The sequence below is a fragment of the Falco punctatus genome (genome assembly GCF_963210335.1).
Source record: "Falco punctatus genome assembly, chromosome: 14".
Classification (NCBI taxonomy): Eukaryota; Metazoa; Chordata; class Aves; order Falconiformes; family Falconidae; genus Falco; species Falco punctatus.
In genome coordinates this window covers 4,394,727-4,410,556 of record NC_137594.1, presented here as the reverse complement: position 1 = coordinate 4,410,556, position 15,830 = coordinate 4,394,727, and the positions used below count along the sequence as shown (strand labels likewise).

Below are 15,830 nucleotides of genomic sequence, written 5' to 3'. Positions count from 1 at the left end.
CCGGCCTCCCGCCGCCCGCCTCCCGCCGCCCGCCGCCGGCCACACTCCGGAGCTCGCCTCACGCCGCCTCCCCCGCCCCCGTCGATGCCCGGCGGCTGCCAGCGAAGCTGCCCGGCGGCCTCGCCCGCCTTCCCGCCTCGGGCTGCGCCGCTCCGCGCCTCAGGGCAGCGCCCGCCGCTCCCCGCCGCCGGGCCCCTCCCCCAGGGCCGGGCCGCCCCCGCCCGCCGCCGCCGCCCGGCCCGCACGCAGGCGCGGAGGGCGCCCCGGCCGCCCCGCCCCTCCCGGCGGCGCTGTGCGCAGGCGCGGTGCGCGCCGCCTGCCCGCCCGGCTGGTGCGTGCGAGAGAAGATGGCGGCGGCGGGGGCAGCAGCGTGAGGCGCCCGGGAGACGGCCCAGCTCCCCGCGGACGCCGGGCGCCATGGCTGTGAACAGCGCCCAGGTACCGGCCGCCCCCGCGCTGCCGGCCCGGGGCGCTGCGGGGGTCCGTGGCGGGGCTCCGAGGGGCGGCCGGGCCCCGCGGCGCGGCTCGCCGAGGGGGGGAGCGTGGTGGCCGGGACTAGGCCCAGGGTGATTCTGCAGCTTCATTGAATCTCCTCGGGGCGGTGGGGGGGGGCTCGCCGCCGGCCGGGTCGGTGTCCCGCCGTGCTGCGGGGGGCGGCCCTGCCCCGCGGGGGGGTCCTGGCCGCGCCGGTGTCACGGCGCCGGGGGGGCAGGAGCGGCGGGGGGTGGGGGGAGGCCTGTGGGGGCCCTTGGCGGGGTGCAGGCGGTGCCGGCCCCCCCCAACCACCCGAGGGGGGGATGGTTGGGAGAGAGTCGATAGTATGGCTTTTTTTTTTTTTCCCATGCCTTTTTTTTTTTCTTTCTTTTTTTTTTTTTTTTTTTTTTTGTTAGGGAGGGAGAGACCGAAGCGATTCTATAACGAGTAGGGAGTAAGGAGATTTGTAAAGTAATCCTCCCCCCGCCCAAACACTCAATAAACCCCAGTGCATTGGGGTGCAAAGGGCTGAGTGTTGCAAGATTGCTGTGCAGGGGGGTGCGTGTGCACGGCCCTGACTCCCACTAACTAAACCAGCCAGAAGATTTGTGTACGGAGTTAAAAACCAACAAAAAAACCTGCAGTCGTCGTGGTTTTTCTCTGGAAGTTAAAAGCTCGATTCCTGATGTAATCTAGCTGTGCTTAGAGCAAATTAATGAATGGGTCAACTTCACTATTTCTTTCCTGGAAGGTTTTTCTCCCAAAAAGCTTTATAGCGATGTCAGGCAGCATGTGTGGTGCACAGAGATGTTTACTTGCAAGACTTCATCCAACTTTTGATTTTAGCAGATAATAAAGCTTAGAAAACTTTGATCCCATTAAAGGTAATTTTGTTAAGAAAAGGTGTCTTTTGTGGTGGAAAATATCTTTCGTTAAATTTAAATGTTTCAAACGAGGTGATGCTTTATTCTGAGTTCTGTATTTTTCTGAAGGTAAAGCACATATCTAAAAGTTGTGCACTTAGTGACTCTGACAATGATTTTCCCATAAACAAAAGTTTGTGATCAGTGAAAACTATCATGACATTTCTTGTCCAGCTTGATTTATTTATGTTTGAGAGAAAGAGGGAAGTGATTTCAATGATGTGGGTGTTCAGAGTGCAATTGCAGTTTCTGGCGGTTGTTTAAAGTTAAAATTGTGTATCCTTCAGCTCTTCTATCAGAGTGGAGGAAACTCACTTAGTTTTGGACTTTTTTTTTTTACTGTCCTAATTCATGATAGTTAGAATGCACATAGGTCGAAAGAATTCAGTATCCAAGTCGGAAGCTGTTTTACTCACTGCTTTCCCCTCCCCTCAGTACTAGCCAGCAGTACGTGTGGTCGGTTTGATAAGACTGGCTTTTACATTGCAACTTTTTTCTCGGTTTAGATTAATTAAGGACCTTTTTTGTCTGTACTTAATTAAGTTGGTGTACCTTGAATTAAAAAAAGTTCAGCTGATGATTTAGTTCATGGTGAAGCACTGCATAGCTGTAAATGAAACTAGATTGTAGATTCATCTTTAATAGTAACTTGTACGTACACTATTTTAAATCACCCCTCTCTATAGGTAAAGGTAGGTATTTCTGTCTTGCGAGGGTTGCTGCTTAAATTTGTATATAATTCAGAAGCAAATCTGAATATCTTTCAGTTGGTGCTTTGTTGGTATCATTAAACACAGGCTGGTTTTGTGTTCTGTTGTTTTGGGTTTCTTTCTCCCCCCTAATATAAACGGTTTATTTAAATGCTGTCTGGGATTTATGAGAATACATATTCTAGAGCAGTATAGTGCTATGATGCTCAAGTAAGGTTCCAGTGTTCTGGATGGAGAACCTGAAGATAAACTCAGGGATGCAGTTTTACATGTAGGTGTTTCCTCTTTCTTTATTTTTATTTATTATAAGGTTTTGATAAAAGTTGTCTGTTCTGAGGGCAAAATTAATAACATTATTTAGTCATTATGTTTGTGTCCTAGGCAAAAATCCGTAGTTTTTCCATGTGACTAATTTGAGTGTACCTTAATGGAGACTTTTTTTGGCACACAGGGGAAAACAGTCTTGAAGAAAATCATGCTCTTCTAATAGCTAAAATGCATAGTCAGATCTCTGCCAATTATTAGATTCATGTAATAGTGTGCAGAAATATTTTGTCAGCCAGTTTGTACATTCTAACAAATGAATCATGAAACATGACCATATTGTATATTTTCCAAGAGGCATTAATTTTGGACGGCCAGCTAGTCAGCAACACGAGTATACAGTAATACAGTTTACGTATTGCTGGTCATTTGTACCTCGGTATTCCATGTCATTATTTCGTAGTCATTTAATGAGAGATTTAAGTGTTGCTGTCAGTTTTCTGGGTGTGTTCTGAGTGTATTCAAAATCTCACTAGAGGTTTTGTATGACACTACAGATGTTGAGCTGATTTAGCACAGGATATAGTTGAAACCGTTTGTCATCAAGGCCATTAAAGATCTTAAAAAAAAAAAAAAGACATTAGGAACTGTATAAACAGTTGTTTTAGCCACTTCTCCTATTGTTTTTCATAGAAAGAATTAATACAATTGCATCATTTATAAATCTTGTGAAAACAAGTTAACCAGAAGAAAGGATACCATAGCAGAATGAATCATTTATGCTTGTTTTGTTCTTTCACCATTACTGTGGTGTCAAATTAACTCAGTGCCATTTTAAATGTACCATATTGCCCCAAAACCCAGCTGAAGTAAAAACCAGTATAGTTGGAGTTCAGAAAAAGCTGAACAAGCTCATAAGCTGCTCATCGTCTCCCAAGCCTGTGTCTGGCCTGGCAACCAGAATAACTGGAACTCGGAACATGGCATGCAATCCGACTCCCTGAAATACTGCACTGCAAACTACCTCTTTTATGGCTGGCTTGGAGTGTTGCTCCCTGGCAGGGTGTAGTTTGATGTTCCCTTAAGCCACTGCTGTTTCTAGAAGGAATTAAAAAAAAAAAAAAAAAAAGAAAAGCGTCTGTACGCATTTGTTCTGTGCTGTCTTTGCAGTGTATTGCCTGGCGTTTGTGGGTGACTTTGATTAGGAAATGGAGGTCTCAGAAATAGTCTTAAAAAATTGTTGTTATGCAGCTGGATGAGTTTCTTGTGCTAGCTTGCTTGCATCCATGCAGATGTGTCTAATGTGTTACAGTGTTCTTCCAGGCAGGAAGAAGCGTGTGGGGAGAGGGCAGTGTGGATTCTGTCTGTCAGGTTTGTGAAATACACTGAAAACTGTGGGGGACACCCTGCACACAAAATGAAGAGGCTCTGGGTAGAGGCTGCTGATGGGTGGATTTGGAGAGATGTGTTTGAGTCCATCATCTTGCTATAGCTGCTGCTTCTCTCCATCCTGCCACGTTGCTGTTTTGTGTTTTGAAGGGATGAAGAAGCTGGATCTGTCTCCACCAAACCCTTTTTTTTTTTCCCCACTTCATTGCTCAGATGGGCCTGCATTTATCCTTTCGCTGGAACTTTTGCCTATGGAGTCATTGCTCTGTGCTTCTGCGGTCTCGGGAATTCAGGCTGCAGCTGAAGCTGTGAGTTTAGGTAGCCAGAAGGTATCGTTTGCCTTTGTAAAATGTGAGTGGTGAATCCACACAGAGTACAGTGGGTGAATGTGGTTGGTTAACTCGGGGGGGTGGTGGTGGTGGCAAAAAAAAAAGTCTGGGAAAACTGACATAGAACTATTATTTGCATGCTGCCATATAGTTCCAAACTTAAGAATAAACCCCACAGGTTTTGTGAATCACTGCTATTTATTCTGTGTATTCTAGACGGTAGCACTGATTTGGAGACTTTTTAGAATTGATCTAGCCATTTACCTAGTAATAAATCCACATTTTGTAGGCTGTTGCTTAGACACACTGCTTTTTCCATTCATGTAGCTGTTAAAATACTTGTAAAGTTAAGTGGGATTTTGTTTATAGGTAAACTAAGCAGTCTCGTTTCTGTTTAGTGATATACGTGCAACATGCTGTGTCGTACAAAACAGCCAAATCTGTTGTAATAGAAGTTGCTGGCCTTGGGCCATTGGATTATAGTCATTTGTCACTCTAATGCCATTTCAGCAATGTAGATGTTCATTTCCGAAGAATTAAACATGCTAGAACTGCGGTTTTTCTTTTTGATGGAAGTGTTTTATGTGTGATCATTAAACATATAACTGGGGATTACGGAACAAAGGGTTATGCTTCATGGTGAAAAAAAGTGTGTGTGTGTACATGTGTGTGTGTATATATGAACGCTCAATGGAATAGTCTGGTACTTTAAAAATGAGATTCTAAAAATGAGATTCTAAACTCTGTTCTTATAAAATTTTAACATATGCATTTAAGACTGTGTGTGTTAAGCATTCCAAATAATGGTGTTGTGTTGATTATTTTTAAAGCACTTTAAAGGATTTTTGTTATATTAGCGCTCATGTTAATATATTAATTAATACTTGAATAGGGTAAATCTTTGAAGTACATTAGTCTTTTTCATCTTGTATTTGACTCTCAAATACCTAATTTGATTGCAGATGTTCTTGAATTTTAAGTATACGTAAAAACTTTTCCTCCTTGTTTGACAGCATACAATCTGTTGATCTTTGCTGTGTGCTACAAGATGCTTTTACTCATCTGTAGTTAGACAGGAGGTAGTTTAAATCACAGTAGCTCTAACAAAGTGCTTGCGTAAGGCTTATTGTAATCATACACCTTATGGAATAGCATAGAAAAGCCTTCTTGAGATCCTGTGATAGTCACAAATACTAGTGTTGTAGAAACTGAAAGAAATATGCAAGAGTGCTTCTGGGAATTTTGCTGCTTACAGTATTGTAAGTGAATTCATGTCATGTATGAAAGTTTTAAAAGAAGCGATGTATGTTATTTGCATTGGAATTATAGTAGGAAAGAAAGGGATATGGATCAGATTCTACTGAATGTAATGTTAATACAAGCTGGAAAATCACTTAACGGTTCTGTAACTTTTGTTAAAAAAGTAAAAACCCCAGTTGGGGTTCAGTTTTGAGGTGGAGGAGAAAAATGCTCTTTTCTGTAAGAAACTGTAAAGAACAATACATCTCTAAAGGTTGTGTGGAAAGGTGCAATTAAAAAGACATATAAGGAAGTAGGTTTTCTTCAAAGAATTGTGTGTGTGAAAGACTTTGTTTTGTGTGAACTAAACGGAAAGTAGTAGCAGAAAAAGCAGTGCTGTATTCCCTCAGTGCAGTGGGCATGGTTTTTCATACGTTTTTCAACATTTAGGGCTTGCTGTAGTGATTCACAGGTTTCCTGCCTCATTTTTCCCCGTGAATGTTGCTGACTGGCAATGGATTTACCAGTGTAACTTCAAATACAGAAGTTGCATATCATTCATGCAGAGAAGTGAAGGCTTTTGTGGTGAAAAGGTTTTGTCTTGGAGTGGGATTCCTTTGTAGGTAGTGTAGCAACATGTTACCAATAGTGATTCTTAAAATGTTAAGGTAATGTTCTTGTTTTCAGGAGTATGCAACAGTTTTGCTGTATGCATATACCTGTCTCAGTGGGAACATGTATATAATTTTCTATATCATGTTTTAAGTTTGCCTGCTATTAGCATTGAAAACTCTTAGGATGGGGGTAGGATTACATGGTATCGGATGGCAAGAGTGACTTTAGGTGTGCTGACTTTCATTGCATTAACATGTCAAGGCTTCAGATGCTGTAGGTGGTATCAAACCGCAGGTGTTCTCGCCCCTGGTTGTCTGGTGAAGCAGAGCTCCTGTTGCACATGGCTCTCGCTTGAGCAGGCAAAGCAGAAGTTTTAAAGAGGGAAATGAATTCAAAGCTAACCTTCTTTACAAGGTGAGAGTTAAAGAAATAACTCTGACAGGAAACAAGGGGACATAGAGGCAAGATATTGATAATCCCTTTGATTCTTGCTGCAAGCATTAGGAAGATGAGGGACATGAAAAAAGTTCAGTTGCTTAATGTAATGGTAGCAACAGGCAATTAGATTGATCCTATTCAAATAGTGCTTTTGGACCATGCTAGTTAAGAGGTTATTTGGTTAAAAATGATGCTATACCGGTACATAATATGGAATGGTCTTGTCATTTTAAATATGAGTAGGTATGATAAAAAGAGACAGAAATAGAGAGGAAAAAAGTCATTTTCAGCATGTTGCAGCTGAACTGCAAGAATAGAGTTCTTTTGAGCTCCAGTCTACTTCAGTGTATCTATTAAATCATATGGGCTCTAATAAATAGGTAGCTGTTACCAAAGAGAGTAAGCAATAGTGCTGTAATGACCTTAGAAGTGTGTTTCTGATCCTCTGCAGCCTTTGGGATACAAACCCAGAGCTGCCACTGTTTGAAAATTTCTGTGGAGCACTGTAGTTAATTGATATAAAGATGGAAAAAAGTCAGACAACTTAGGCAATTCCCAGTGCTCATTTTCTTCTCCAGGTAGAGGTTGTGACCATCGGCTGTTGTCCCTTAACAAGAAGTTTAAGATTCCATGAATCATTAATAGTGAAAGCTCCCTAACAAAACTTAAAGACCGCAAAAAAAGGGTTTATGCTGTTCATATGCTTTCATAGCAGGCAAGAATGAGATACATTTTCTGTCGCTTTGCAATGCCAGGATGATAATTTTATGTAAGTGCAGCAGAATCATAAAAGTGTGAAAGAGGAGTAGTCAGCTTTCAGAGCAGAAGAAATAAAGCTGTTGAGTTTGCTCATGTCAACAGGTTTGCATTATCAGACTTTTGAACTTTACCTTTGTTCAAACACAACACTGAATTGTGGTGGTCACTCTTGTTGTGAGTCAAAATGACTGTAAATACCAGTTTCTGGCATGGGTCTCAGTTTCCTTAACTGGGGAGGAAAAAGGCAATGACATGTATTACACTTAGTACTAATGATTTTCACATAAAGGCTGTTATGGTTTTCTGCTTTGATGTAAGTCATCCTTAAAATAGAGACTTCCCAGAGTTCTCATCAGTGTCCACCCCTGGAAAAACATAATTAGGGCAGTTTGTGTGATTTTTTGTTTCCTTTGCTTTGTGCTGGTGCTAGTGATGGTGAGGACCACAATCAGAAGCTGCAGTGGGCTGCGGGGATCCCTTGTTCCCAGAAGCAGTGCCTGATTGTGGGCCATGCCGCATAGCGTGTGCATGTACAATATTTTCATGGTAGTATGACTTTATAGTTAGTCCGAATACTTCAGTTTTGTTTCTAGCTGAAAATCTTAGGGCTTAGCTAAGAGCTGAGATAGGTATTTTATAGCTGTTTGGTTTGCATACCAAATCTTGTATAAGTGTTTGTACTTCAGATTTATTTTATTACTGCTTAAAAAGAAGTCTTTTAATTAGTGAACAACTGCTTATTATATTAGCTTTGCAAGTCAGTTCCAAGTATGAGTGTCCAACACATCCACTGTGTTTACTGAGTAGCGAGAGATTGCAACATTTGATAAAGGCAGACATCACTAATGTGAAACTCGGTTCAGTTTGCGTTTTCTGTGTTATTTGCAAATCAGCCATTTTGAACAATAGTATGAGTTACTGATTGTGTTTACCAAATGTTTTTATGATTTTTAAGGTTTTAATTGGATTTGGGACCAAAGGAGGCAATTCACAGCCACATGAGAAGCATGTTCTTTCAACAGCTGCCTAAATTGGTGCTGTTTGAAAGTGGAAAGTATTATAAATTCACAATATGCAGGCTGAAATACAAGGGTGTGGTATCATTGTTGTTGCTCAACTTTGTCAGCAGTGTGGATTAGAGGGCAATTTGCTAGTAGTTACGTGGGGGTCCTCTAAAATACTCTTGCTCCTTTGTACCGTAGATGGATGAGGGAGAGGACAGAAGAAGGTGCTGGAGTTGCAGACCTGCTCGTGGAGGTGGGGTGTGAGCAGGGACACTGCAGACAGCAGATGCTTCCACCTCTGTCCTTGCAGTGAGTAAGCTGTAGAGCAGTGCTGCCTTGTGTTTGTCTCCCCTGCCACGTGTAGGTGGGTAGTCCTGTTTGTAGATGGTTGGGTGTGCAGGCCGAGGAAGTGGTGATTCCAACTCCTGCCTGGATGGAAGGGATGCATGAGTTACCAATTTTGTGCTCTGATCTCATAGCGTTGTGAGCTTTATCAGTAATAGTATGTCAGGGTATGCTCTGGTTTAGTCTGTTTTTCCACCTCAGAAAGCAAGGGAATTTCAGTATCTTCAATATTGTAAATGTGCTCAGAAACATCTTGAGTGCTCTGCTTTGCATTCTGTTCGTTCATATGTGCAGAACAAATCTGAATGCTAACAGAAGATCTCATATAAGGAGAGACATGAACTAGCACCACTATTAGTGTTACTCTTTTGAAATGAGCTACCAGAAAAAAAAAGTCTTAATATTGACAGTGTTGTTGTCATACAGCAAACCTACTGCCATATTCATACTCAGTTTTTAATGCTGCCATTTAAAAATATGGGTGTTTAATGTTTACTGTATCTGTTTTAGTTGCAGTAGTGTATTAATATGTGCATCCATTTTAACAGCTATCTTGCATCTACATGGAATTGTGTCGCAGATAGTTAAGCTCTAAAACTATCTCAGGAAGAGGTGGCACGTGTGGTGTCCCAGTTTTCATTTTAACTTGCGTATCACTTCAAAATACAAAGTTGCTGTCAATGGCGGTGCCAGATCCTCTCAGGTTTCCACCTGCCACTTACCACACGTCAGGCTGGCAGGGTAGATGGGTGGCTCTGTATATACTGAGAATCCAGACAATAGATGGTGTCCTCAGTTTCTGTGTGCGGGGGGACATAACAGCATACATAGTGTCACGCAGTGAAGCAGCGGAAGGGGCTTGAGTGCCTGCAGAGAGAAAATAGAGCCTCTGTTCAATTACTCTCAAACTTCAGCAGTTACAGAGCTTAAAATATAGGAGACTTTATTATGTGGTGGTAGTTGTGTTTTCGTTTCTGTGATCCCCTTGAGTCATTTAGCAATCGTCGTGTTTTTTGCAAGTTCTCTGGTTTATTTTTGGCTGTTTCTCTATGAGATTGTAACCCATTTTTGGCAGGTCACAGCGTGCAGAGGGGAAAGTCTCATTCTTTCTTGCTCCTGACCACTTGCATCATTTACTTCATCTTAACCCTCCTTCCCCCACTGCAAATTTATTTTTTTTTTAGAAGTCATTTTCTTTCAGTTTGAGTATAATCATCTTGCTGATTGTTCAGCATGTGCCAGAATTGGCACAGGAGAAGAGGTGGGATTGTGAATCCAGCAAAACGAAAATGCCAGTAAAACCTGTGTGGCCCTGGTGAATGGAGCGGTGGTGTTTGTTTTTGATGATGGGCCAATGTTTTCCTGTCGCTGTATAATGTCTAGTGCCTTGCCGAGGTGGTTACCCCTGTACAGCCTCTGGGTATTATTAGCTTTTACATGGTCTTTTTTTTTTTTTTTTTTTTTTTTGTATTCTCAGTTGGTTGTGTGGTTTTGATAGAACTTTGCACCACATTTCGATTAATACTGAACTTTTTATGTTAAGCCTGTTTCAGCTGTGGTTCTAAGCATTCAGTACTTCCAAAATTTAGTGTTGAGATGTGAAGTTAGGTCTTCAAAAGAGGCGTATCAGTCCTGGGTAGGTGGGCTCAGCTGCCTTCTGAAGGTGTTAATCTGTATTCCTTGTCAGGATGGAGTCCACATACCTAATTTTATTACCACCTCACCTAATTTTAGCCATCTTAAATCCTGCCCTGAGTAATTGCTTGTGAAAAGCATTGTGTAGGTAACTTGTCTGGCTGTGGTGGTGTTAGGGATAGATTTTAATTTTGCACAATGTTTAGCTATGGTTACTCAGAGGCTCTCCATTCTTTTTCCAATTTTCTTTAGATTCCAGGGTATTTTTCAGCTTGCTTGCCAAACTGGAACAGCAGTCTCCTTACTGCCCAGGATGGAATTGTCCGCTGGGATGGATCTGTGTTGATCCTGTGAGGTATTAGTCCTCTTGTCAGGATGTGAGTAGTGGAAATAAGGAAATATCGAATGTGTAAAAACTAGTGGCAATCAAAGATACAAGCATTCTGAATTTTGGTGCAGGTTTGCTTTTGATTACTTGGGTTTAGAAGTATAATGTTCAGTGTAATTTCCTTGTCTTAAATAATAGGGTGCCATCCTGAGTCTCGCATGCTGTATCAGCATGTTTAGCAGCTTTGCCTACATGGAAAGGGCATCTGCTATTCCAGTGCATGGGGCAGTTCACAAGAGGGAGTTCCGTGAAAGTAACTGGGATACATACTGCTGTAACTGAATTACAGAGCCTTCTGACAACAGTAGAAGGATTATGCAATTCCAGAATATTGGGTGATAATTCAGCTTTTGGAGAAGAGTGGCCTGGCAGGCACAGACCAGTTCTTTCCACTTTCCACTTGTATTTTTTATCCTGTGCTGTCTCTACCAATAACTTCAGATCCTGTGTTGTCTCTTCATCTTAACTCTTGTTCCTCATCTTTGGCCTCATCAAGCCAAATGTAATCTCCTTCCTTCCTGGAGTACTTAAAAATGCACTTGTATTCAAACTGCTTTAATTTTTTAAAACTCAGGGTCTTGTGGCACTTTTTCTTCCTAAAGCTCTACCTTTTTTTTTTTTTTAATAACCTCATCCATGTCTAGATTTATTCGTTTTACTTTCTTAAATCATGGATTTGAAGGGGAAAAGTAGCCTGTGAGGTATAGTAAGCACAGAAGAAGAAAGGCTTTCCTCTGCCAGGGCACTGCCAAGCATCTCTGAAGCTTGCTAGCTGGAAGCCATTCCAGGGAAGCCTGTCTTTGTTCTGGTAGCCCAGAACATCCTGCTTTGCCAAGGTAGGGATGTACTGGCTCCTTGATACTATGAACTTTGTGGATGTTCAACAAGGTAGCGCATGTGCTGTTCTTCTACCTGGAGAAATGGAGAGATTCCTTCAAAATCTTAGTTGCTAGAATACCTGCTAAATAAAGATTTTGTAAACCTCGTAAAAATGCTGATTTATACAGCATGTCTGGAATTTGGGTGGACTGCTGTGAGGTGTTCAAAGACAATTTGCTATTTAATGTGGCCAAAGCAGTGTTCTCCAGATGCAGAACTTATTTTACTAGCATGTTCTTAGAAGTTTGTTCTGCTGTAGGTATCTGGCACAAAAGGTGCAGCCCTAATGATTTTAGTCTGGCAGAGGAAAAAATTGCTAACACCAAGGTTTCTCTGCTGGGAAGTATTAGATAAAATTAGTAGGAGATTGTTTTGCCTGCCCCACCTATAATAGTAGTTAAACTGGCTGTGTTCATGAGTAACTTCATGTTCCAACTTCTCTCTCCTTCGTGCTTATCATGCTATTAGTAAATCAGAATAACTCAGATCTTAATTATTTTCGTTCTTCATTATAGGAAGAGTTTGCAATTTGCGCATTAGACTCAGTAACTAGTTCAGCACAAGCAGAGCTTGCAGAGCTTGACGTAAATGTGTTTGCTCAATTATGAGCAACGAGCTTGAAGCTGGTGTGTTCGAACTTCTAGGGTGTGAGGACAGAGGCTTAGCAATCGGTGTTCTACCAGCCACTGTTCTTGAACTCAAAACTGAGGAAGGCCCTATCTGTCCATGTTGGGAGTACTTATTTTTCTTTTGCTATTGCCTGCTTGGAGAACTGAATAGGAAAATATTTTTGTTTGGCTTGATTTTGATTTAACATCACAAGAAAATAGATTGGAAAATGTTACTTTTCTGAATCACTGGCAGATGTTCTGTGGGCTTGTAGTGGTGGAGCTGCTGATGTAAAGGTGTCAGAAATTCCATCTTTTGCTCTCCAAAGAGCTGGGATTTGATGCAGTCGGCTCTGACAATGTAGTTGTTATCTTCCGTCTTGCTGTCTGGAGTGCACTTTCCCAAAAGGACTGCTCCTCACTGCAGCTCTGGTTTGTATAACGTGTGAAAGTATGTTGTTACCTTGGGTTCCAGTGGAAGGTAAAAGTAGGATATCTTCTTAGCAAGACTGTGATGTGCACTCACAGGGTGCAAATCAAAAGGAATAGAAAACGTAGATGCAACCCTCCTGTCACTTGGCCAATGCTTTATGATCACATATAAGTGATACAGCTGCATTGCCCTCTCTATACTATTGTTATTTGCAAAATAAAATTGTAGCTGGTTTTGGGCATGCTGTTTGTTTGTTTTGTGGAACAGAAGAAAAATACCAGTTAGGGAAAGCTTTAAACTTGAAACAGCAGAGGGTTTTTTTGCTGGGGCAGCCCTGCTTTGGAGACCGGAAGATAAGCAAGTCTTTTTGGTAGTTGGGGCAGGTACACTACACTCATAAATGCAGTGGTGTCTGTGTAAGATGATGGTTGTTTGTTGTTTTTTTTTTGTTCTTCCACTCCCTTTTACCCCCCTATTATCAGCAATCAGCACTTTATAGACAGCTTCCTTGGGCTGGTTGCACTTTGTGGCAGCTGCTGTTTGTTTGAAATAAAAGAATGCCAACAAGCACTTCATTTTTGGTAATGGAATGAAAAGTGTATGTGAACAGAATTTGTTTGGGTGTAAGAAATTGGCTCGTGTTTTGGCAGGTTTTTGTATGGTTATTGGTGGTTTGTTGCTCTTATTTGCAGTATGTTAATGGATGAAAATGAATAGTAATGAAAGAGTACAACCTGTTCTGCTTTTGTGAACAACCTTCAGGATAAACTGTTTGATCTCCTTGTTGTGACATGATAGTGTCAGGATGTAGGGGCCATTTGGTCATTAAACCTGCCCTTCCAGTAACGCTGCAGCCACAACTGAAATTTCACCAACTTGTGCTTTCGTACTGGCCAGTGATCTGGTTTTTCCTCTGATCAGATAATGAGCTTTTGAGAATGATCATTCTTTTCTTTCATACTGGAATAAATTCCCCTCAGAGTAGTTAATGTAAAATGTGTGGAAAATGCCTAACTTTCTTCAGCTGTAAGACTTCTGTAATAACATCCAATGAACCATGAATTGGAAAAAGACCAGGGAAGGTACAGTCATGCACTATATTTTTGAGCCTTTTATTGCTTAAATGGTAGGCAGGCAGAGTTGCACTGACTCATGGGCTTAGTTGACCTACATTTACCTACCTCTGCTCGCTCTTCAGGCACTATGTAGATTTGTTAATGTTCCAGTTTTAAGCTGCAGGCTAGTGATAAAGGACTGTAAGGTGTACTAAGAGTTTGCTCATGGTTTGTAGTTTTCTCATCTGCTAAAAGCTTTAATATGCAACTGCTCCACCTTAAAGTACACCTTCATTTCCATACAGTTTTACTTATAAAAATGAACTTTATTTTTCCATAAAGAAGAGATGTCAACATAGGATTTTTTCAGAAACGTATTTGCCTAAAACGCTACTATTTAGGTTGTGATACAGGTGTAAATAATATGGCCAGTGGTCTTCATATTTCCTGGTGTGGGTTGTTGCTTGCAAATTCAGAATCTAAAAAAAAAAACCCAACACCCCAAACCCCCAAAATGGGGTTTTCAGTCTGACAATGTTGTCTCTGTTTTTATAAGCATTTTAGCGATGAGTTTCTTGGGATTTGGAAGTTCAGAAAACCTTATTGTATCAGATTAAGTAATCATCTGTGTATAAGGCTTGATGGATTTCAGCTTAAAAGGAAGGAGAGCCTGAGGGAAGGATGTCTTTCCCTACACTTTCCAGAAGAAATGCTGACAAACCTTGACAAAACAGGAGAGAAGTAAAGGGTGAGGGAGTAATCCTTTATTTGCTGCTGGGATGACTAATGTAAAAGTGTTTTCTCTGTTAATAAAACCCAAGTGCAGTCATACGCATGTGCCCTTTTTTTTCCTGCCAGGAAAGAAGACTTTTGTCTCAATGGTTCATTTTCTCCATCTACTCGCCTCTCTTGATAGCTTTAAGAATAAGTACGCTTTCTGGAAGTAGCTCGGTGAGCAAGATTATAGAGCTTATGGCATACATAAACTACTCAATCATTTCAATTTATATGTGAACTAGTTTTGACTTGTTAGGCCTTCTGCTGAGATACGGTTGAATTATTCTGTGCCACCGTTAAGTAAAAGCTGTATTTTTGTTTGTGGAGCAGCAGTTGAAGTGGGAGTATTTGCAGCTTAAACTAATTTGACTGGAAGATCTGAAGCTGTTGGTTATTAGATGAAAACCACGTTAATGCTTCTTGAAAGCAGAAGTTGACACTTCATTTTCCTAGCTTTCTTGTAGTGCAGGTGATGCCAAGATGATGATGCATCAGCAGTGCTATTTCTACCCATTTTTCTAGGACAAGCAGCTGTGTAACACGTACTCCTCCTCCTTGTATTCCTCCAGGAGACTGTTCATGTTGCTAGACTGGAATACCAGTGGAGATTTCTTTACAGGCAGTAACAGGGGTAGCATTAGCATTCATTTTGTAAGTGGTTAAGGAGAGCACAGTAAAAAACAGTTGGCATGGGGAGCTTGCAGGTCAGGCACTGCAGGCCTTTGGGGTCTTTGGAGAACTTCCACGTGTGTGTGTTGTCGTCTCTCCTCCTGCCTGGGAATTAGTTCTGTTGCTGCTGCTTTTGTCTGCGTAGTTAAGATGCCACTTGGTCAGTTATGATAATCAGTTATGGTGCAAACATAAAAGTACTCTTACTTTCATTCCTGCGTGGTAGAAAACAAATTTTCTTGTATAGATTTATTTTTTTTATCTTGAAGGTGTATAAAGGTGATGTCATTGATGAAATACTTTGTTCAGTGGTGTAGAATCTGCTGGAGTGCAGATATATGCTAATACTGTAATCGTGTTATAGAGATCAACTTAGAAACTGATTCTAGTTTTGTTGCAACTGGAAACACCAGTGACCGACAATCAGGAGGGTTTGGGATGTTGTTCTGAAGATTTATTTAACGGGAGTTTTTTGGGTTTTTTTAAAGAGAACTGATGTTGGGAGGCAGGTACTGGATGCAGGCACATGTGATCCCTTACAGCATGTCAGACTGAACAGTAGAATCGGTGATACCAGTTCACTCGTGAGCTTTGGAAACACAGGCTGAAATTCCTTTACAGGGTGCAATACTCTTTCATTCAATACTGTTAACTTGTATCATAGAAAAAACATATTGCAAATGTGATACACTTTTTAAAGTAAATACATCTGCACAGTATTTGTCTAATATTCTAGTCTCACAATGTTGAGTTCTTCAAGGAGAAGGCAAAGATAGAGGTCTTTTGACGTCCTCTGTCCAGTCACACAGGAAGGAGTTCAGAACCACAGTTGTATCTGGTTCTTTCAAATCTTTGCAAGAATTTATTTCTACTTCTAGATATTTTTAAGTTTTATTT

The 15,830-nt window shown here is 41.4% G+C and overlaps 1 protein-coding gene across 1 annotated transcript in view; it reads left to right on the top strand.

Moving 5' to 3' along the window:
* The first annotated feature begins 281 nt into the window (after positions 1-281).
* USP10 (ubiquitin specific peptidase 10) overlaps positions 282-15,830 on the top strand; it is a 52,625-nt gene continuing 37,076 nt past the window's right edge. Inside the window, exon 1 of the mRNA XM_080410689.1 lies at positions 282-438. Coding sequence (XP_080266815.1) covers positions 418-438 — 21 coding nt within the window. The 5' untranslated portion in view covers positions 282-417. The remainder of the gene's footprint in view (positions 439-15,830) is intronic.